The sequence below is a fragment of the Jaculus jaculus genome, chromosome 10, assembly GCF_020740685.1.
Source record: "Jaculus jaculus isolate mJacJac1 chromosome 10, mJacJac1.mat.Y.cur, whole genome shotgun sequence".
Taxonomy (NCBI): domain Eukaryota; kingdom Metazoa; phylum Chordata; class Mammalia; order Rodentia; family Dipodidae; genus Jaculus; species Jaculus jaculus.
Genome location: NC_059111.1, coordinates 83,475,666 through 83,499,338, shown reverse-complemented (window position 1 = coordinate 83,499,338; position 23,673 = coordinate 83,475,666). Strand labels below are relative to the sequence as shown.

Below are 23,673 nucleotides of genomic sequence, written 5' to 3'. Positions count from 1 at the left end.
GTGAATATGATTGCCATTTATTATTTACTTTGACAGAAGTAAAAGTCTTCAAATTCATAATTTTTCGAGCCAGCCTTTGGCTTCGACTACCAGCTTGTAGGCAGGCCCTTAAAAGATCTTTTATTACCAGTGAAAGATTACCAGACAAGGCTCTCTAGGAGTAAATGCCTTCTTTCCCAAAGGAGGGAAAATTTCATGAGCCGTAGAAGGAAAGTCTGTCTCTTGACTATCACCCAACAAATTGGAATGATCATTTTGGTCACGAGGCAAAGGAGCTCAGAGCTGGTGGTGGCTTAATTTGCCTTGTGTTACTTGGGCTGAGCTCCATGCCCTGAGGGCCATTGCACACTCTACCTTTTGCTCAAAGCACTCTTTTGCCCATTTCCCTTTCTATGGAGATTAAAGGCAAGCCACAGCGTCACGAAAGGAAACTGCAAGGCGTTTCTGGCTCCAAGAGATCTGCGCAGATAAGACAAGCTTCAGGGGCAGCTTGGAGATGCGCACCTGAAGCCGCAGCCAGAGCGACTGTGACTTTGTGGTGCGCGCCCCGTCCGGGCATCTCGGGCTCGGTCACCCGCCAGCAGTGCAGGACGCAGGGCGGAGGCTCAGATGTTTGTGGAAGCGCTGTCTACCCCTCACGACCCGTCCTCGGTGCGGCGCGGCGCGGCGCGGCCCAACTCAGACCATCGAAGCTGAGTGTCAGCCGTCAGTTTTATTTATTGCAAGCGCAAAATCTGTCTTGCTACTGTGCCCGGCTGAGAACAAGAAACACTCCCCGACCCCTTTCTTTTAAAAATTGCACGAACCCAGACTTTGAATAAATTCGGACTTCTTGCAGACGTCAAAGTGCAGCGGCAGGGGACGGTGACTGACTTCTCAAAAGTCTCCTCGGAAACAAAATTTTAAGTCTGGGGGGCGGGGAGAGGACGAGGAGGGGGAGGGAGAGGGGGCTCCCAGTGTTCCGCACGCGGGTTCTACTCTCGGGTGCCAGGGTCGGGTCACCGCCCGCATCACAGCCTCCCCTCCGCAGGAAGGCAGGAGGAAAGACTGTGGGTGTTGGGTGTGTGTGTGTGTGTGGGGTGGTCTCTGCAGCCTTAGCACCCGTGGGAAGACGCTCCCCTCGGCCTCGGGGCTCCTCGGCTGGGCTGCTCGTCCGCGGTCGTCCTCTGCGCGCCCCCCTCTCCACCCCCCAGCACACCGGCCAAGCTGAAGCGGCCGCGCACGCGCACTCGCGGCCCCGCGCCCGCTCCTCAACATTCCTTCCCACGTGTTGCTCGTCGGAGGCGCCACAGGTTCTTCACCTGCGCCGGGAGCGCTCCGCCTCCGTCCGCCCGGCCCGGGCCCCGCGGGCGCGGCTCGGCTATCCCTCCCCCCCCACCCTCCCCGCCCACCCCGGCGGCGGCGCTAACTCCGCCCCCCGCACACTGCACTTCTCCTCCCCGGTCGGCTCACGGCGCCCGCCCCGCGTCGTCCTGGAGGTAAGGCGACCGCTCGGCGTCTAACTCGACGTGTCCGGAGAGCCCCGCCGCCGCTTTCCCTTTCGTTCCGCCCGTCCCGAGGAGCCCGCGCGCCCCGAGCACTGCACCATGCTCGACCCGTCTTCCAGCGAGGAAGAGTCGGACGAGGGGCGCGAAGAGGAGAGCCGTGAGGTGCCGCTGGCGCCGGGCGCCTCCCAGCGAGCGCCGCCGCCCGCCGCCGCCACCGCTGCCCGGGAAGCCCGCAGGGAAGCGTCCGGGCGCCCGGCGGGCGGCGGCGGGGGTCCGGCGGGACCCGTGAGCCCCAGCCCCTCGGTACTGAGCGAGGGCCGAGACGAGCCTGATCGGCGGCAGCGGGACGAGGAGCAGGAGCGCCGCATCCGCCTGCAGCTCTACGTCCTGGTGGTGAGGTGCATCGCGTACCCCTTCAACGCGAAGCAGCCCACCGACATGGCCCGCAGGCAGCAGAAGGTGAGTTTGCGGGCCCCGCAGCCACTTCTTTCTGTCTCCCCACGGGTGCGTGGCTCTTCTGCGGGAGAGCTGCGGGCGCCGGCCTCGGTCCTTCGGCCCCGCGCCCCGTGTGTGTGTGTGTGTGTGTGTGTGTGTGTGTGTGTGTGTGTGTGTGTCTGTCTGTCTGTCTTGGAGGGTAAGGATCTCTAAGGGATAATAACAGGAGCTGTCACCTTCATCTTGTCATCCCCCAGCCTCGGACAGACCGGCTCGACCCCGGGGCCCTGCAGTAGTTGCACCCCTGGCAAGCTAGGCTCGGTCTGGGTTAGAATGCAACTCCTATCAACTTCAATTCTTAAACGCAGCGGTGCATCCTGCTCACCTTAGCCTTGGCAGGTCTGGAACTGGGCTTTGCCGGTGACTCACAGGGAGAGCGTAGCTAAGGTAAAACAGATGGAGTATGGGCACTTTCCTGTTAGCAAGAGAGCGTACTGCATACCGACGAAGGGCTAGACACTTTCCTTGGTGAATTGAAAAGAAAGTTGTATTGATAAGTTAGTGGCACAACCAAAACATTAGATCCAAACACTGAAGAAGGTAGAGTGGAGATGGGCAAGTCATTCCCCGTCAGGACAAGCTTGGTGGAAGTCCACTACTGATGAAAACTAAAGGGTTAGTGCAGAATGCTTCACTTTGCTGTCTTTGCCCAAACCGATCAAGAGTTTCTGAAATGCAGACCAAGTTTAGTTTTAAAACAAGACGCCAGGGGTCTGATGTTCTGTAGGGAACGACTCAGATTTCTCTAACTGTATAAATATATGCAATAGAAATTGTCTAGGGAATCTTTTAATGGAATACTGAGCCTGGAAGGTTCTGAAGAAATCCTTAGCCACCCTCTTAGCTTGTGTTTGGAGGCAAAGATGTACAGAAATTACAGTTTGCCCAAGGCATGCCTACATGTGTGATTTGTTTATTACTCTTCTGAATAGTAACTTCAGCATGTGAGATATTTCTTTTTGAAATCTGAAGACATTTTGCATTGACTTTTGAAATGTACCTGTAGTTTAAAGTAAACAGGCTTCCCCATTTCCTAACAGTCCCTTGTCCTCTCCAAAACCCTCCTATTCCCATTTGTCCAATCTTCATTTTTTGTTTTGAAGTGTGTTTGGTATGTAAAATGCTGTACATATTTAGTGGGCACAACTCTGAGTGTGGGGATAGGTGTGTAACTATGTGATTTCCTGTGGTTAACAATATCCTGTTACATACTTAACATTTCCTGAGAGGGAAGATTGTTTAGTGTTTTTCTCAACTTTGGAGAATAATTTGAACAGCTATTTGAAATCATCCGTGCTCTTGAATGCGTTTGGGGTGTTCTCCTACAGTCGAAGGCTAATCACAGGTATCCTTCTGCTAAGTCATCCCTGTAGAGAGTTCACAGAGCCACAGAATGTTAGGTTGGTAGGGATCTAGCCAGCTCTAGGCAGTCTTCTCATGTTGGAGGGGTGAAATAGGTCAGAGAAGCAGTTCCTAATCCAAAGCTACTTGGAATGATTGGTGCTGCTGTTCCTCAGGTCAAAGAGGAATGCTTTGTGGTCTTTTGTGAGCCTACTAGTCCACTTCTAGACTAGACCACACACACATCTTTATGTGTTGCTTTTTCATTCACTCTGTTCGCAGGCAAGTGTCCCATTGCATCTTCTGTACTCTGGGTCCACAAAGTGCCAACTACAGCATTCATTGTTAAATAAGTATGAGCTTTGATATGGATATTGTGGCAGGAGTCATGTTCAGTCATCTAGCATTCCAGTTGCACCATGCATAGTACATGTTATTATTATTATTATTTTTTACTGAAAATAGGATTTGGTAAAATCAAGAGGCCATTTCTATTTGTAATGTTATCCTTAGAGCTCTTTAGAGAAAAGCCAGTTAGTACTGGTTGATGTGTATTGTGAATACTTGTTGCAGTGTGCTCAGTGTGCTTGTTCAAAAAGCATAGCTTTCTTGGCTTCTCCTGTTGAAATAGAATGTTTCTCTGCAAGTGATTTCAGTGGGCAAACAAGTGCATTCACAATACTACTGACGAAACTATTGGTATAACGTTATCAAGAAATTAACCTCCCCCCAACTCAAACTTCAAGAAAGAGCCAAAACATACACATGGTCTATGTAAAATCATCCTCGAAAGGCCTTAGGAATATATATATATATAACTCTTGAGAGCATCGAGCATAATCATATACACTTTGGTGACTTATTTTTATTAAGAAGGAGGCCCTATCAAAGTTAAGTATCTTATTGAAAACTTACTTAAAAGTCCCCTCTATTTTCTTTTTTGAAATATGCTGCTTGCTAAAGAGAGTTGAAGCGATTCTTGGCAGTCTAGATTCCTCTCAGGAAAAGAATTAAACAGGATTTTAACTATGTTCATGTGAATCTGATGCACAAGCCAATAATTAATGCCAAAAACTTACTTTAAATCTTGAATTATGTTGTTGGGTTTTATAAAAGAAGTAACAGGATAATTGCAAAATCACTAATCCATTGTGTATTTTTTTATTCTGTAACTTCAGATAGACAGGTTAGATTGTTGTCATTGAACTACATATTGTTGCTTACTTACTTCTCCCAGCTTTGGGAATTTAGAGACTCAAAAATTGCAATCAGATTGGTTCCTTAATTTGTAAATGAAGACACTTAACCACAGAGGTAAGAACCTTATACTAGAGACCAAGATAGGTTTGCCACCAAAACCTTTTACTCTTAGGGTGGGTTGGATTTTATGAACCACAGTTGAACCAGAAGGTGGGCTGTTTGTTTTTCACTTGACTAAAATGACATCATGCTTGTAAGAGGTTCTGTCCATGAACTATTTGAGAAAGCACTAAACATACAAGTGACTACAGATATGTATGTCTTTGTTTTTATCTAGAATTTCAACTCAGAGGAATAATAGTAGTCAGCTATTGATTGTTGGCCCTCTCATTGACTGTAGATGACTTTACAGAAAGTCCTGGGGCTGAATACAGGCTAGTCTTATGACAGAGTACTGGAACAGGTGGTCTCACAGCCTAAGTGAACATATCCAGGGCTACATGCATGACAGGAATATGAGGTAATCACAACTCCAGTGTGGTCAGTAGTAAACAGTATTTAATCCCCTCACTAATGTTTCCTTACTTACCTTGATTGTGTTTGCACCCATCACAGGGTTAGCAATACTCTTGACACTTGGATGGCTTTAAATCATTGTTAAAGGTAGGATCAATGTTGAAACTAAGAAAACAGTAATACATCAAGTAAATCAAGGATACTTAATAAAGGCAGTTAGATACTTGTTAGGAAACAGTAATAAAAGGGGTTCTTCATGGTTAGAAGGTAGGGAGGTGTGACAGGCACAAGGGCCTATATAGAAGAAGCTAAGCACATTCACTCACAGAGGTGCATTTATGCTGTAGATCTAAGTTCATAAAGTGAAGTGACTTAAAGTGCTGGTTAGTTTGGGTTAACCAGGGCCTATATAGGTTTGTGGTCAGTGATTTCTTTGTTCATTAGTTTTGTTTTTATAATTAACTATAAGATGTTGAAAAACAACTGATGATTATTCTTTGAACTAGAAATAATAAAGAGAGAATGATAAAGATTAATACCTAATAACTCCCCATATGATTCTTTTGCACATGTTCTTGACATTTCTATGTGTTGTCTTCATCACCCTGTGCATACATTATTAAATAACCCACATCTTATAACCAGTGACCGCTTTGTGATTCTGGATAATCTTGAGTATACAAGTAGTACTGTGGAGCTGCAGTAACTCCTAAGGTAAAATTGAAATGCAGGACTCTATCATGGGAATGTAATCTTGGATGAATATACAGTGGGCTTTTGTCTCCAACTCTTATTTGAATGTCGTAGTTCAGGTAAACCTTCTATAATCTGAAAATCCAAAATCCTAAATTATCTAAAATCTGAAGCTTTTTAAATGTTTACAAGGGATTCTTTTAAAAAAATATTTTATCTATTTATTTGAGAAAGAGAAAGCGATAGAACGAGAGAAGAGAGGAGAGAATGGGTGTGCCAGGGCATCCAGCCACTGTAAACTGTCTCCAGATGCATGAACCCCTTGTTCATCTGGCTTATGTGGGTCCTGGAGAATTAAACCGGAATCCTTTGGCTTTTCAGGCAAATGCCTTAACTGCTAAGCTATCTCTCCAGCCCCTACAAGGGATTCTTATTTGACCAGTCACAGATGAGTTACACACTCAACCATATTGTCAGAAATTACTACCAGACTATGTGTTTAATGTATATATAAACAGGGCTGGAGAGATGGCTTAGCGGTTAAGTGCTTGCCTGTGAAGCCTAAGGACCCCAGTTCGAGGCTCGGTTCTCCAGGTCTCACGTTAGCCAGATGCACAAGGGGGCGCACGCGTCTGGAGTTCGTTTGCAGAGGCTGAAAGCCCTGGCGCGCCCATTCTCTCTCTCTCCCTCTATCTGTCTTTCTCTCTATGTCTGTCGCTCTCAAATAAATAAATAAAAAATTAAAAAAAAATTTAAAGTATATATAAACAGTGATGCATTATTTAATTTTTAATTTTTAAAAAATATTTAATTATTTGAGAGAGAGAATGAATGAATGAATAAATATGAATATGGGCATGCCAGGGTCTTCATCCACTGCAACCGAACTCCAGATGCATGAGCAACCATGTATATTTGGCTTACGTGGGTTCTGGGGAATCAAACCTGGGTCCTTTGACTTTGTAGGTAAGTGCCTTAACTGCTAAGCCATTTCTCAAGCCCCAGTGATAGATTTTATATTTAAGTTTTGCTTCCATTCCCAAGGTATCATATATATATTCATTTCTTCTAAAACAAAAATAATTCCAAATCTGAAACAGTTCTGGTTCCAAGCATTTGAGATAGGGTTACGCAATCTGTACAAAAGTGACCACTTTTATCTTCTTTGGGAAACTGTTCATTTTAATTTCTTTTATTAATTTTCTAGTGACCTAAGTTATCCCCAAACACAGAGAAAGGCAGCTTTATTATAAATGAGTTATAGATTTGCAAACATGACAATCTTTCTTAGGCTAGGTACTATTTTGCCTGACTGCTATGTAACCCTGCCTTTGGGGGCCTGTGATGCAGCCATGGCCTGATGCTATATAGTCTTAGCATAGTGTGTGACATGTAGAATTCAGTAGATATTTATTGAACACATACACATTTCAGATTTGGTGTTTGTCTCAAATAATGATTGAGATAAAGGATGGAGGAAAGAAATACAAAAGTAAAGTATGAAGTTCTTCCAGTCTTCTGTGGAAACTTGTGTTCATAAACACATTTGAGACCTTCAGCATTCACCTCATCCTTCTGAAGAAAGCTGTCAGAACCAAGATATCTTGTTAGAGAACTGTGGGCTTCAAGGAAACCTTCCCCGAGTCATTAGTAAACCCAAGAAACAAGAAAGCAATGGTGAAAACCCACAGTCTGTCTTGCTTTTTTTGCCTGCAGGTTTCCAGAAGTCCTGGTGATGACTTAAAAGGCCAGAATCATTTATGTTCTGTGCTTGCTGGGATTTAGTACAGTGTGGTACAAAGACTAAAGGGATGGATTACATTGTTTGCTGATTTTAATAATAGGGAGTGAGTTGGAAACCATACATTAAAGAAAAACTTCAGGATGGACTTAAAAATGAGAAAAATGCTTGTTACTTCAGCTGATTCATCTAACCCTCCACAGGATGTCCTGTGACCACAGCACTTAATTTGGTGGAAAAAGTTGTGCCAATAACAACTCAAATGGATCAAGTCATGTTAGAGTTTGCGTCTTTCTTTCAAAACTGAAATCATCTGTTACTTTGATATGTGACGACTGCTTATACAGGGAAATAAAATACTGTGATTGTGTGTTTTCCCTCATCTGTTTCTTTTTACTTTAACAGCTCCATTTATTTGTATTCTCGCAAGATAAACAACATAGTTTGTAAGGTCATTAAAGACTTTCTGAAAAAAATTGAAGAAAGCTAACTGCCAAGTTATGAACTACAAGAATTCTGAATAAAAATATTCTACCAGTTTCCACTCGCTATGAGGCCCACTACTTTTGAGTTATTGGACTACTTCATATGCATTTCAAATTAATAGAAAACTTTCTTCCATTGAGAAGTCAGAAGTTGCACACTCCAATGATATTGCTGTTTCATTTTTTTAGGGGGAGAGAGACACCTTATAAATATTAGATCATCAGTGGGACACATGACATATTCCCTTGAGTTTGAATAGTGGACACCTATCTAACCATGGAGACATACAAAATTGCTAGCATTTTTGTTTTATGATCACTGCATTTATATTACCTCAACTTTTATATGATTTCTTTTCTTAAGGAAAATCTATAATTCTTATCTTTGGCTGCACATTAGAATTATCTAGAGAGCTTTAAAAAAATCCCATTATCCATGTTCTACTCGAGACTAATTAAATCAGTCTCTGGAGGTGGGGGAGTAGCCTTTAGGCTTCCCAAGTGAATTCAATGTACAGCCAAGGTTAAGAACCATTATTCTAAAGAGAGGCTACAGAAAAGTGGCTTATTTTCACCTAGGCAAGTAAAAGTATTTTCAGTGGGTGAGACTACTGAGAAATTAAATGGACATCCTGTAGTAAGGAAAAGGCAGTAGGGATATTCTAAACAATGAATACACATAAAGATCATCTAATAATACTTTGAGTCAGGAGAGTTGAGATGAGAGTACATATATTTAATTTTTAAAAGGTCCTTAATTAGGTCCTATTTTGGAGGCTATTGAATTATGTTAGGAGCTGTAATTCATTATGAAATCATAGATCACTGCATTCGCAACAAGAGAAAATAAGTACTAGGCACTAAGAGTCAGTATGACTGTTATTTTCCATCCAAGTTGGCACTGGAAAGGAAATATAGTGAGGTCTCAAAAGTGGAGCTAACACTAATGCCTAAAATGATAGTTAATTTCATAAACATTTTAGAAGAGTGTAATGGACAGACTGTATCTCTCATGGATGTAGTAATGCGTGTAGGTTTGTAAACAAAAAAGTGTAAAAGACATTCTGAAGTAATTGTCTTAGTACAGATAGTACATCCATTTTTATGTAATAGTATTTTGACATTTTCCTACCTTGTGAAAAATTCTAGTAACCCTCATTAGGTAGGCAATAAAGAAACTCCCCTATTTCCTTCAAATTGTATTATGAGGCTAATCATTGGCTTACATTTGCAAATTCTACCTGTAAAGCATGATTTTCTGTGTTGCTTCTAGAATTATTCTCACACAACTTTGTAAACTTTGTGGCTTGAATATTTTCATTATATAACCTTCAAGTTGGTGATTAAGCTTTTACAATGTAAATGTTACTGGGGCAAAGGGCCTGAATGATTTAATTATGTTTTTTCCAATCTAATAGCTGAGATGGTATTTAATTTCTCTTCTCTGATTGCTTGTAAAGATGAATGTGTGTGTGTGTGTGTGTGTGTGTGTGTGTGTGTACATTGAATGCAAGTGGGTGGTTGTTTCTAAATAGTTCTCCACCCCGTTTACTGAGACATGGTCCCTCATTTGAACCTAGAGTTCCCCAGTACTGCTGTTATACTAGCCCAACTTTCCCTGGGGACCCCTTGTCTTTGCTTCCAGAGTGCTGGATTTATAGGCAGGCTACAATGCCCACCTGGCATTTACATGGGTGCTACAGATCTTAACTTGGATCTTCTCATTTGCTTGACAAGCACTTTATCCACTGAACCATCTCCTACATACTCCCCAATACTATCAATTTTTGGTGTCTGATTGCTGTCACTTTAAATTGTCAATTCAAATCAGCTTGTTTGGTAACCATGACAGTTTTACTAGGAGCATGGCCTCATCATTTCATTCCATTTCTCTTCATTTACTCCAGCCTTGTGTTACTGTAATGTTTTGATAGATTTATTTTACTAGGCCCCTTGCATTTATAACTAAAGTTATTTTAGAGAATTTATTTTGTTATAACTGTGGCTTATTTATCCTATAACTTATTTACCCAATTATGGACAAATGGAAAGCTCTTTAATTTTTCATGTTGTAATAGGTTATATTGATTTTATATATTGATGGTACACAGTTGATTTCATTAGTATTGATCTTTCTGAGTTTTCTAGGTAAAGGTCAAATTGTGCCAATGGGGTTGCTTTTGTCTATTCTTTACATTAGCTGTACCTCTTCCATCCAACATTCTAGCCACTATACTGGTCATAATGCCCAGAACAATATTTGTACTAGTTGCCAACATGTTTGTTTTGGTATAAGCTTTACTGAAGAATTCTTTGGATATTTTTCAGTACCTATATTACTCTTTAACATTTCAAGATATACCTTATTGCGTAAATAATTATCCTTTTATTTTATTACAATAATAAGATAAATATCAAAAATTGGTGTAGGATGTCATAAAATATTTTTCTCCATAAATTATGTTGTGATTCCCTGGTTTATTTAATTAGTTTACTGTGTTTTCTAAATTATATTTATAGTTTCAGGATCATTTCTCAACGGATGTGGCTGGGCCTCTAGCCACTGTAAATTAACTCCAGACGCATGCACCACCCTGTGCATCAAGCTCCATTTGGGCACTGAGAAACTGAACCTGGGACCTTTTGCTTTGAAGGCAAGTGCCTTAACAACTGAGCCATCCCTACAATCTTCCAGGGTTATTTCTATCTGATTGTGATTATATTATGTACCTTTGGTTATGAGTTCCTCACATTTTTGTTTGTATATTTATGTTTATAAGAGAAAAATCTATTCCCATTTGACTGTCATCATAATATGATTCATGTTTATAAAAAATAAAGATAAAAAGTGAGAAACCTTGACATGTGCTTCAAAATAGTGTCTTTTAATATGTAAAATGTCTAGTACTTTGATTTTGAAACATTTTACTCATTATATTTTCTGCATCCAGAACCCATTTTCATTTTTTGCCTTTCTCTAGCCAATTACAATTCTTCTTTATCCAGATTTAAATATGGTAGTTATAAGATTTCATAAAATTGGTAGTTTTTATATGTTCAAAATGTTAACAAAACTGAAATTATTTTTTACTTTTTTTCATTTATGTTACAATTCTCTTAAAATTATGTTGTCACTTTTAAAAACATTCATTTGATCTGATAGATTTTCTTATGTGTATATGTGTGTGACTGTTTATGCGTGTGAGTGTGGGCAGGCACATGCCATAGTGTGCTCCTGGTAGTCAAGGAAATCTTGGAGGTGTCTGTCCTTGCCTTATACCTTGTTTGAGGATGGGTCTCTCTCCTTCCTCACTGCTCCACTCACAGGCTAGCTGTTTGGTAAGCTTCCAGGAAATGTTCCTCTCTACACCTACCATCTCACTGTAAGTGTGCTGGTATTACATACAGGACCCCACAACACCTTCTAGCTTCTACATGGGTTTGAGTACCCAAACTCAGTACCCACACTTGCATGGTAAGTACTTTATCAACTCTTTGCTTTCTCCTTACCCCAAGATCTTCTTGTTTTTACGAATATATTAATGTTATAAGGTCTAATGTTTATTTAAAAAAAAGTAAATTTTTTTTTTAGTTTTATTTTTTTGGTTTTTTGAGGTTGGATCTCGCTCTAGCCCAGGCTGACCTGAAATTCACTATGTAGTATCAAGGTGGCCTTGAACTCACAATGATCCTTTTCTTCTGCCTCCCAAGTATTGGTCAACCATGTCTTGCTCAGTAAATACTTTTTAATTTTGTTTATTTTTATTTGAGAGTGACAGACAGAGAGAGAAAGGGGGGGGAGGGGGGAAGCAGACAGAATGGGCAAGCCAGGGTCTCCAGCCACTGCAAATGAACTCCAGATGCGTGCGCTCCCTTGTGCATCTGGCTAACATGGGTCCTGGGGAATGGAGCCTCTAACTGGGGTCTTTAGGCTTCACAGGCAAGTGCTTAACCACTAAACCATCTCTCCAGCCCCAGTAAATACTTTTAAAAATAACAATAACACAAGAATATTTTGTATTTTAAAATATTTATTTGCAATGAAGGGGGGGAGGGAGGGACAGAGACAGAGAGAGAGAGAGAATGAATATGGGCATGCCAAAGCCTCTTGCTACTGAAAAAAAAAAAAAAAAAACTCCAGACATATATGCCCCTTTGTGCATCTGGCTGTAGGTGGTTACTGGTAAATCAAACCCAAGTTGGCAGGCTTTGCAAGCAAGTGCGTTTAACCACTGAGCCATCTTCCTAGCCAATTATTTTGTATTTTTATAATATAATGACTATAAGTTTAGAAGCAGAACATATCAGTTTTCTCAGAAATTATAAATTTTGAGATCACATACTTTTTGTCCCTTTTCTTCTTGTATATTTTTGAGCCAGACATGATGGCACATGCCTTTAATTCTAGCATTTGGATGCAGAGATAGGAGGATCACTGTGAGTTCAAGGCTGCCCTGAGACTACATAGTGAATTCTAGGTCATCCTGGGCCAGAGACCCTACCTTGACAAACAAACAAGCAAGCAAAATATCAGTTTAATATTTCTTGTAGACATTTTTTTTTTTTTTTTCTGGTGCTGAGTACTGAACCCAGGGCCTTGAGCTTGCTAGGCAGGTGCTCATCCACTGAGCTAAATCCCCAACCCCCTTCTTGTAGATTTTTATTTAAGGTAGGCTGAGGAGAGATGAGACAAGAGAATGGCATTTTTTCCTGGCTTTTGGTTAGGAAGCTTACTTTATTTTTTGTTTTATGATATGGTAACAAAAATACATAATGCTGTGAATTTACCTCTATTTATATATTTTTCTCATTGCTGTGACAAAATACCTGACTAAAAACGCTTAAGGAAAGAAGGGTTCATTTTGGTTTGTGCTTTAAGAAGGAATATTGTTCATTGTGGTGGGGAAGGCGTGGTAGCAGGATGGAGAGGCAGCATTTCACTAGCGGGCAGGAAGTGTGCTTGGCTATAAAACCTCAAGGTCATCCCCAGTGGCCCACTTCTTCCAGCAAGGGTCTACGTCCTACAGGTTCCATAACCTTCCAGACCAACACCATCAGCAGTGGCCCAAGTGTTCAAAGAGCACATGGGGGACATTTCACATTCAAGCCACAACCAACTCCAAGTCAGCATAGATATCATTAGTCATATGTTAACATTACAAAGCTTATTTTTATTTAAATATGTAACCTCATTTCAGGTTTTTTTCTTTCTTTAACCCATATAGTTAATCAGAAGAATAATTTACTTATTTCTATGTCTGAAGAATTTTAGTTTTCTTCTTAGTAAAAGGTTTCTAATTTTATGTTGACAGTAAATATGGCTTGTTAAACCATTCTTAGTATTTTAATATGGAATCTAGATTCAGGATAAAAGTTTGCCATATATCCAAGAAACATTTTCTTTAAATGTGGGAGATGGGAAAAAAGTTCTGCTACCATGAAACTCATGTTCTTACTACTTCAAGTTTAAAGAAATACATACCTTCTATATTTTATTTGTATTCTTTCAGGTTGGGGTTTATGTGTTATTAACTTGTCCTACATATTTTATTCACTTATTTTGCGGTTTTAGTTATATTAATAAATTTTGATGCAGACTTTTATTAGTATATAGATTCATAAGCATATCCTTCTAGTTAGTGAACACTATTTCCCTTTGATCCCCTTTGTGTATATTGTATAAGGATTTGCCTTTGTTCAGACTTTTTTATTTTTTATTTATTTATTTGAGAGCAACAGACAGAGGCAGATAGAGAGAGAGAGAGAGAATGGGCACGCCAGGGCTTCCAGCCACTGCAAATGAACTCCAGACGTGTGCGCCCCCTTGTGCATCTGCCTAACATGGCTCCTGGGGAATTGAGCCTCGAACCGGGGTCCTTAGGCTTCACAGGCAAGTGCTTAACTGCTAAGCCATCTCTCCAGCCCTGTTCAGATTTTTTTATTGATACTACAGTGCCATGAACATGACTCAGAAGTTAAAGGCACTTGGTTGAAAAGCCTTCCCACCTGGGTTTAATTCCCAAGCTACCCTGGTAAGCTGGAAGCAAAAAGTAGTGCAAGTGGGCTGGAGAGATGGCTTAGCGGTTAAGTGCTTGCCTGTGAAGCTTAAGGACCTGGGTTCAAGGCTTGGTTCACCAGGTCCCACATTAGCCAGATGCACAAGGGGGCGCACGCGTCTGGAGTTGGTTTGCAGAGGCTGGAAGCCCTGGCGTGCCCATCTCTCTCTCTCCCTCTATCTGTCTTTCTCTCTGTGTCTGTCGCTCTCAAATAAATAATTAAAAAAAAAAGTAGTGCAAGTATCTGATGTTCATATGTGAGTGCATATATGTGTGTATGCATTCTCTCTCTCTCTAGGTAAATAAAAAAATAACAAATGAACTACAAAGAAACAAAGATATTGTTTAGTATACATATCATAAATATATCACTATTCAAGTGTGTGTGCATAAAATTTATACACATATATCTGTGTATGTATGTATTTGCTGCTGATCAAACCTAAGGCCTTCCTTGTACATCTTAGGCAAATCTTTAAGAAAATAGTTTTATACAACTGTTTTTGCCTAATCCTCTCCTTGAAATATAACTCATCATAGAAATTTACTGCTTTTGCTTTCCAGTTTGCTTCCTGTTCTCTTTTGTTTGCATTCTAAGTCTTTTGCTATATGAACTATTTGTTTATGAAAATATTAGAAGTGCCAGTGTGGGTTTTCCTTTCTCTAAAGATCCTTCTCAGGGGGATTTGGCTGCTTGTGTTCCATGAAAGTTCAGCACCTTTATCCTCCCAGATGGACCAGAGTGTCACATTAAAATTCTCCTTTTGCTTGACTCATGGTTATGCCTACTGTATTGATTCAAAGGGCAAGCAAATGTGTTTTAAGTGGTCATATTTCTAGTTTTGTTTATGGGTAACAAAATTAATAGACATTGTTTTAAAATTGAGTTATCTTTAGTCTATATAGTGTTATTAACCTTTTAAGAATGAACACACATACACAAACATTCTTTTTAAATATGGAAGCTGGGTAGAAAGAAATTCTGCTACCATGAAACCTACATTCTTACTACTAATTTAGGGAAATATATTCCAAATTTTATTTAAAGAGATGAGTCTTAATTTTGTTCTCTGCAAAAAGAAAGGAAAAATAAGATTAAAATACCGCTCTATTTTATAAGGTTTAAAAATGCTTACTATTATGAGAAACAATTCCTAAATGTAACAAGACAGCCCTAGCCTACATGTGTGCAGCCCTTGTTTCCTTAATTATGAGGATTGCATGTGTTCTGGACCAGCAATAAGTAGGGGGATTGAAATAAAGCCCACTCTTCCTATCTTATCCATGCTGCAACTGGGTCCAGTCTTTTGCATGCTTTGTATAAGCTTCTATTTAAAGCTTCCTCTGAAAAAATAAAGCTTCCTACTTATATACAGCGAAGATCCTTGTAAAATGATAATCTAAACTGTCTAAGAAATTAGGAAAAACTAAACATATCTGACTCAAATGTCTAACACCAAAAGAATATCCATAGACTTTGATTACCACATGTTGTAATACTAGGGTTTGAATTTGATATTTTCCTTCCTATTATCTTCTTACATCTATTTAAGAGAGAAATATTGTGGGGTATTAAGTTAATCTAGTTATAGCACAGATGAGGCAATATGAGTGGGCTTTGTTTTAACCCCCTTTTTACTCCTGGTCCTTAGGGACTCAAAACTCAATTGTTTGGGGTTCACAAAAGAGATTCCCTGAAGGTTGTCATAATTGTTGTAATTGATGGTATGGTCTTGAATTAGGTGGCCTAAGGAAAGAGCATCTAGCAAGAACAAGATTTTAATGACTGACATTTTTTGATAATTTAAGGTGGGCAAGAAGGCTAAGATGACAAAGGATGGGGAAAGAACAGCTACATATGGAATAAGAAAAGCAGAATGTCCTGTGTCACAGAAACTAAAGATCTGACTGACAGAGAGTTGTCAACAGTGACCAGGTTCCCGAGAGATCAGGAACCTGGGATTGAAAATCTCAAATTAGATTTAGCGATGTGGAGATGATCCCAATATTGATAACTCGAGAAACTCATGTTAAGCTTAATTTCACATGCAACCCACTTTTTCATATATTGATGTTTCTAAACTACATTTTCTGTGCTGAACTCAGCCTTTCTTACTTCAGTCGGTGAACAGCATGAGTTTTCATTTGGAAGCTTTACCAGTAACAGCTAAGCTCCAGCAGTGTTGCTTTTTGGATAAACTTTTTTTGGCGGGGAAAGGGTATTATGTAAATGAATACATGTGTATTTGTTGTGCTTTTATTTTATAAAATTGAACTAAAAACAATAACATAGATTTCAAATGTGATATAATAGAGATAGAGATCATGAGGCTGCTACCAAGAGCCAATCTTTGGTGTTAATTGGGTGCTTATTAAGTTTAGCTCTTCTCTGTTCAGTATAGATTTAAAATGCAGACATACAGTACTTATGAAAATTCATTTATGGGTATACATTAGAAAGTGAGATGAAATGAGGCTGTAATGTACTATAACTCAACAAATGCCATGAAGGTTATATTTGAACTAATTTCTGTAAAGAACTTAGTATAAGCACCTGGTGTGAAATAGATGTTTAAACAATTTCCTCTTATCATTTTCTAATAAGAAGGAAAAATGTATGTACTTCTATAAAGCACTTTGAATTTCATAACAGATATAAATTAAGTCTTTGAACAGATGGTCCATATAAGCACTGTTTTAGGCACTGGTGTGTAGGTGTGGACACGATAGCTCCTTGGGAAGTGATGCTTAGTTCAGGGGAGGAAGGACCAACACACACAAGCCCTACACCTCCTAAGCAATGGAGGCTGTGGTAGGCTTTGCTACTAGTTGCCCCAACAAATAGGATGGTTCAAGAGGGGGCTTCAGAGGAGCAAGTCACTTTTGCATAGGACCTGAATTAAGTGAAGGGTTGAGCTGCTTGGAGATGGGACGAGATGGGGAGTGTTTCCAAGATCATATTAAGAAGCAAATACAAAATGTCCCAAGGGAGAATAAATAGGCTTTTCTTACCAAGAACAGCAGAAAGGTTCAGGATGGCTGGACCAAAGTACTTATGGATGAATTACCTACTTCTTGAGCTGTGATAAAATGCTTGAAATTTAAGTGAAATGGTAAGCTTTTGGAAGGTTTTAGATAGGACCAGGTTATGATCTGATTAAGAGTCTAAACTGATGTAAACTGATCTGCTTTGAAGATAGTGCTATTCCATGGTACAATCGTGTTTGTGTGTGTGCATGCATGAATGTGTATAACATGTGCATGGAATTTATGTATCTTTCTCTAATGGACAAGAGTGGAAGCAGGTAAACTAGTTAGGTTTGAATATGGAGGTAGCTTAAGGGTTGATAGAGTAAATGTCAGTTTCTTGCTGCATTGTTTCCTGGCCCAAGTAAAGCATGTACTGTTCTTCCTAGCTTCTCTTGCAGCTGTAGGTGGCCATGTGACTGACATGGGCTTTTGTATATAAGACAAGACACAAACGTTGTTAGTTTGCTTCTCCCCTTATCTCCTCCATGTCTAGAACCAGTGCCACTGTGTCTGAAACTGTAGCAGCCATCCTGACTAGAAGGATAAAGCTAAGGGAATTTCTGTGACACTGTCTGTGGCACACACGGGTCTGAGACCACTGCCAACATCCTTTATCCAGCCTGCTTTCTGAGCAGAAAATACCTTCACAAGGCTGATTCTGCTCCACCCCCTTAACTGTAGTCATGGTTGATTCTCAAAATTGAAAACTACTTGAATGGAGTTTACATGATCAAGCTAACTCCTTTCTACTGCATAGCCACATATTTTGGTTTCATTTCTCTTTATTTAATTTTCTTGTAGATTTTACTTATTTTTTTCTCTGCTTTCTCCCTTCATTGCCTCCTCCAATTGCTCTGAATATAATCCTTGTGGTTCTCAGTGGGGATGGTAATGCCTCTCTAGTAGACATTTCAGTAAAAAAAAAAAAAAGGTCAGGTGTCTTTTGTTTCTTCTAAGTTATGAATTACTAACAAGTAGGGTCAGAGGATTCTAGAAATCCTATGAAGCACAGTTAAAAATAGTATGATTGTATTTTATCCTGTATAATATTGTAATATCTATTTGATGTGTATCCAGGTAAAAACACAATTACTTGAACCTAGAGTATACTTTTTTATTTAAAAATACAAGCTTTATTTCATATTGTTTAAACACACACTAATATTTGTAAACATGCAAACGACTCCCAGGTAAATTGAGAGAAGATTGAACTTCATTTTGTTAGGATTTTTCTGGAGAGTTGCTCACTGTTTTGGAAAATGCTGTCACTGATAGCAATGATGCTTGCGACATTTGTTTCCCCAGTACAGGATGCTTGTGTCAGCCTTCATTTTCAGTTGTCACATACTCCTTGATTTTATGGATGTAAACAAAAAAACTACTTAGCTCTTATTTCAAAATGTCAAAAATAAAGAATAGTGTTGACAACATCCAGTAAAATATTGCCTAACTTCTCTGGACCCAGACTTTATTATATATGTAGATGTATGTGTCTATTATTTGGTCTTTCTAGACCAGTTATATCTAAGCATTTACATACCAAAATTCATGATTGCTTATTCCTATTCCAATTAGAATTAGTTATTTGTAATCTTTAAAATGTCAGTACTGTTAAACTAGCTATAGAAAGGGCTATTTATTTATTTTTATTTTTTATTTATTTATTTATTTTTTCTCAATTTTTATTAGCATTTTCCATGATTATCAAAAATATCCCAAGGTAATACCCTCCCACCCTCCACTTTCCCCTTTGAAATTCCATTCTCCATCGTATCCCCTCCCATCTCAATCATTCTACTTACATATATACAATACCAACCTATTAAGTACCCTCCTCCCTTCCTTTCTCTTCCCTTTATATCTCCTTTTTAACTTACTGGCCTCTGCTACTGAGTTTTTTCCTTCTCACCCAGAAGCCCAATCATCTACAGCTAGGATCCACATATGAGGAAGAACATGTGGCACTTGGCTTTCTGGGCCTGGGTTACCTCACTTAGTATAATCCTTTCCAGATCCATACATTTTTCTGCAAAATTCATAACTTCATTTTTCCTTACCACTCCATTGTATAAATGTGCCATATCTTCATTATCCACTCATCAGTTGAGGGGCATCTAGGGTGGTTCCATTTCCCAGCTAATATAAATTGAGCAGCAATAAACATAGTTGAGCACATACTTCTAAGAAAATGAGATGAGTCCTTAGAATATATGCCTAGGAGTGCTATAGCTGGGTCATATGGTAGATCAATCTTTAGCTGTTTTAGGAACCTCCACACTGATTTCCACAATGGCTGGACCAGATTGCATTTCCACGAACAGTGTAGAATGGTTCCTCTTTTTCCACATCCCCACCAACATTTATGATCATTTGTTTTCATGATGGTAGTCAATCTGACAGGCGTGAGATGGAATCTCAATGTAGTTTTAATCTGCATTTCCCTGATGACTAGTGACGCAGAACATTTTTGTAGATGCTATTCGAATTTCTTCCTTTGAGAACTCTCTATTTAGCTCCATAGCCCGTTTTTTGATTGGCTTGTTTGATTCCTTATTAGCTAACTTTTTAAGCTCTTTGTATATCGTAGATATTAATCCTCTATCAGATATATAGCTGGTGAAGATTTTTTTCCCATTCTGTAGGTTGCCTCTTTGCTTTTTTCACTGTGTCCTTTGCAGTGCAAAATCTTTGTAATTTCATGAGGTCCCAGTGATTAATTTGTGGTGTTTATTGCTTGAGCAATTGGGGTTGTATTCAGAAAGTCTTTGCCAAGATCAATATGTTGAAGGGTTTCCCTTACTTTTTTCCTTTAGCAGTTTTAGAGCTTCTGGTCTGATGTTAATATCTTTAATCCATTTGGACTTAATTCTTGTGCATGGAGAGAGAGAAGGATCTATTTTCATCCTTCTACAGTTACATATCCAGTTTTCACAATAGTATTTGCTGAAGAGGCTGTCTTTTCACCAATGAGTATTTTTGGCATTTTTATTGAATATCAGGTGGCTATAGCTACCTGGACTTACATCTGGGTTCTCTATTCTGTTCCATTGATCTACATGTCTGCTTTTGTGCTAGTACCACACTGTTTTTGTTACTATGGCTCTGTAGTATAGGTTAAAATCAGGTATGGTGATACCACCAGCCTTATTTTTGTTGCTCAGTATTATTTTAGATATTTGAGGTTTTTTGTGATTCCAAGTGAATTTTTGGATTGTTTTTTCTATTTCCATGAAGAATGTCTTTGGAATTTTGATGGGGATTGCATTGAATGTGTAGATTGCTTTTTGTAAGATTTCCATTTTCACAATATTGATTCTTCCAATCCAGGAACAAGGGATGTTTTCCCACTTCCTAGTGTCTTCTGCAATTTCTCGCATGAGTGTTTTAAAGTTCTCATTGTAGAGATTCTTTATTTCCTTGGTTAGGTTTATTCCAGGGTTGGTTGGTTCTTTCTTTCTTTCTTTCTTTCTTTCTTCTTTCTTTCTTTCTTTCTTTCTTTCTTTCTTTCTTTCTTTCTTTCTTTCTTTCTTTCTTCTGATGCAATTGTGAATGGGAGTGATTCTCTGATTTCATCCTCTGTGTGTTTGTTGTTAGCATATATGAAGGCTACTGATTTCTGTGTATTTATTTTGTATTCTACTACATGGCTGTAGGTTTTTATCAGTTCTAACAGTTTGCTAGTAGAGTCTTCAGGGTCCTTTATATATAGAATCATGTCATCTGCAAATAATGATAACTTGATCTCTTCCTTTCCAATTTGTATCCCTTTTATGTGTGTCTCTTGACTTATTGCTATGGCTAAGACTTCCAGAACTATACTAAATAAAAGTGGGGACAGTGGACTTGCCTTGTTCCTGATTTTAGTGGAAAAGGTTCCAGTTTTTCCCTTTTTAATAATATGTTGGCTGTAGGTTTGTCATAAATAACCTTTATTTTATTGAGATATGTTCCTTCTATTCCCAGTCTCTGTAGGACTTTTATCAAGAAGGGGTGTTGGATTTTGTCAAACACTTTCTCTGCATCTAATGAGATGATCATGTGATTTTTGTCCTTCAATCCATTTATATGATGTATTACATTTATAGATTTGCATATATTGAACCATCCCTGCATCTCTGGGATAAAGCCTACTTGGTCAGGGTGAGTGATCTTTCTGATATCTTCTTGTATTCTGTTTGCCAATATTTTGTTGAGAATTTGTGCATCTATGTTCATGAGGGAGATTGGTCTGTAATTTTCTTTTTTGTTCTATCTTTGTCTGGTTTTGGGATTAGGGTGATGCTGGCTTCATAGAAGGAGTTTGGTAGAATTCCTTCTTTTTGTATTTCATGGAAAAGCTTAAGAAGCAATGGTGTTAGCTCTTCCTTGAAGGTCTGGTGGTAAAATTCAGCAGTGAATCCATCTGGGCCTGGGCTTGTTTTAGTTGGGAGATTTTTGATAACTGTTCAGATCTCCATGCTTGTTACAGGTCTATTTAAGTGATTAATCTCATCTTGATTTAATTTAGGTAGGTCATATAAATCAGTGAAATCATCCATTTCAGAATTTCATACATTGTGGAGTATATGCTTTTATAGTTTGTCCCTATGACTTTTGAAATTTCTCTGGCATCTGTTGTGATGTTACCTTTTTCATCTCTAATTTGATTAATTTGTGTCTCTTCTCTCTTTCTTTTGGTCAGATTTGTTAAGGGTTTATCGATCTTGCTTATTCTTTCAAAGAACCAACTCTTTGTTTCATTAATCCTTTGGATTTTTTTGTTTTGTTTCTATTTCATTAATTTCTGCCCTAATCTTTATTATTTCTTCCCGTCTACTGATTTTTGGTTTGCCTTGTTCTTCTTTTTCCAAGGCTTTAAGGTGAAGCGTTAGGTCGTTTACTTGCAACCTTTCTAATTTCCTAATATAGGCACTTAAAGCTATAAATTTACCTCTTACAACTGCCTTCATTGTGTCCCATAGATTTTGGTATGCTGTGTTTTCATTATCCTTTGACTCTATAAATTTTTTGATTTCCTTCTTGATTTCTTCATTGACTCATTCATCATTTAGTAGTGTATTGTTTAGTTTCCATGAGTTTGTGTATGCTCTATAGCTGTTCTTGCTATTGATTTTTAGTTTGATTCCATTGTGGTCAGATAAAATGCAAGGAATTATTTCAGTTTTCCTGTATTTGTTAAGATTTGCTTTGTGTCCTAATATATGGTCTATTTTAGAGAATGTTCCATGTGCTGCTGAAAAGAATGTATATTCTGCAGCCTTTGGATGACATGTCCTGTAGATATATTTAGGTCCATTCCTTCTGTGACCTCATTTATTCCAGATCCCTCTCTGTTTATTTTTTGCTGAGATGACCTGTCAATTGATGAGAGTTGGGTGTTGAAGTCACCCACCACCACTGTGTTTGGTGTTATCTGTGACCTTAGTTCTAATAGTGTTTGTTTGATGGATTTGGGAGCCCCCATGTTAGGTGTATATATGTTTAGGATTGTAATGTCCTCCTGTTGGAGTGTGCCCTTAAGTAATATAAAGTAACATTCCTTGTCTTTCTTGACTAACGTTGGACTGAAGTCTACCTTGTCAGATATTAGGATAGCAACCCCTGCTTATTTTCTAGGCCCATTTGCTTGAAACACCGTCTTCCAACCTTTCACCCTAAGATAATGTCCATCCTTTGTAGAAAGTTGGGTTTCTTGGAGACAACAAATTGTAGGATCCTGCTTTTTAACCCAGTCTGCAAACCTATGTCTTTTGGTTGGGTCACTGAGGCCACTGAAGTTAAGTGATATTATTGAAAGATGTGTATTTATGTTTGCCATTTTTCTGTGGTTCTGGTTGTACCTTTGCTCTCTTGTGTTTATTTGTATTTGAGTATTGCTTGTTTTGTCCAGTTTCCTTATATGTGTGCTTTTCCTTCTCTTTGGCATGGAGGATTCTTTCAAGTATTTTTTGTAGAGCTCATTTTGTCTTCAAATACTCCTTTAGCCTGCTTTTGTCATGGAATGTCCTTATTTCTCTGTCTATTTGAATGGATAGCTTTGCAGGATAAAGTAACGTTGGTTGACAGTTGTTATCTTTCAGAATTTGGAATACATCATTCCAAGCCCTTCTGTCTTTTAAAGTTTGTATTGAGTAATCTGTTGTATTCCTGATGGGCTTGGCTTTGTAGGTAACTTGATTTTTCTCTTTGACTGCTTTCAATATTTTTTCTTTGGATTGTGTGTTTGGTAGTTTGATTATAATTTTCTAGTTTTCTGGGTATTCTTAACTGTATCAATTGATCTGATGTTATATATCTTCAGTGTAGGATATTAAGATGTTAGATGTGGCTCTTAACACTCTCAGAGTATCTTGAAAAGTGTTCCTAGGGGTTGAGTTTGTCTGCTATGGGAGTATTTAAGTAGGCCGAGTGGAACAAAATATAGGTAGATTCTAAAATTTAACTAAACACTATATATTCAGTCAACAACAGCACCGGGTATTTATGCAAGAGTAGGTGTTACAACAACCAGATCCTATATCAACAAAGAGATTAAGATTTCTGGCTTTTTGAGGGTTCCAATTCAGCTTGTGACCAAGTGAAACCCTTCCCTGGTGCACTCCCAGTTACCTTTTTGGATGATTTTGGTC

General features: G+C 39.0%; 1 protein-coding gene across 20 annotated transcripts in view; it reads left to right on the top strand.

The window, feature by feature from the left end:
- The first annotated feature begins 1,478 nt into the window (after positions 1 to 1,478).
- Positions 1,479 to 23,673, top strand: part of Cadps2 (calcium dependent secretion activator 2) — a 586,012-nt gene continuing 563,817 nt past the window's right edge. For all 20 annotated transcript variants that reach the window (XM_004658596.2, XM_004658595.3, XM_004658593.2 and 17 more), the window contains exon 1: positions 1,479 to 1,946. In XM_004658596.2, the coding sequence (XP_004658653.1) occupies positions 1,587 to 1,946 (360 nt within the window). In that variant the 5' untranslated portion in view covers positions 1,479 to 1,586. The remainder of the gene's footprint in view (positions 1,947 to 23,673) is intronic.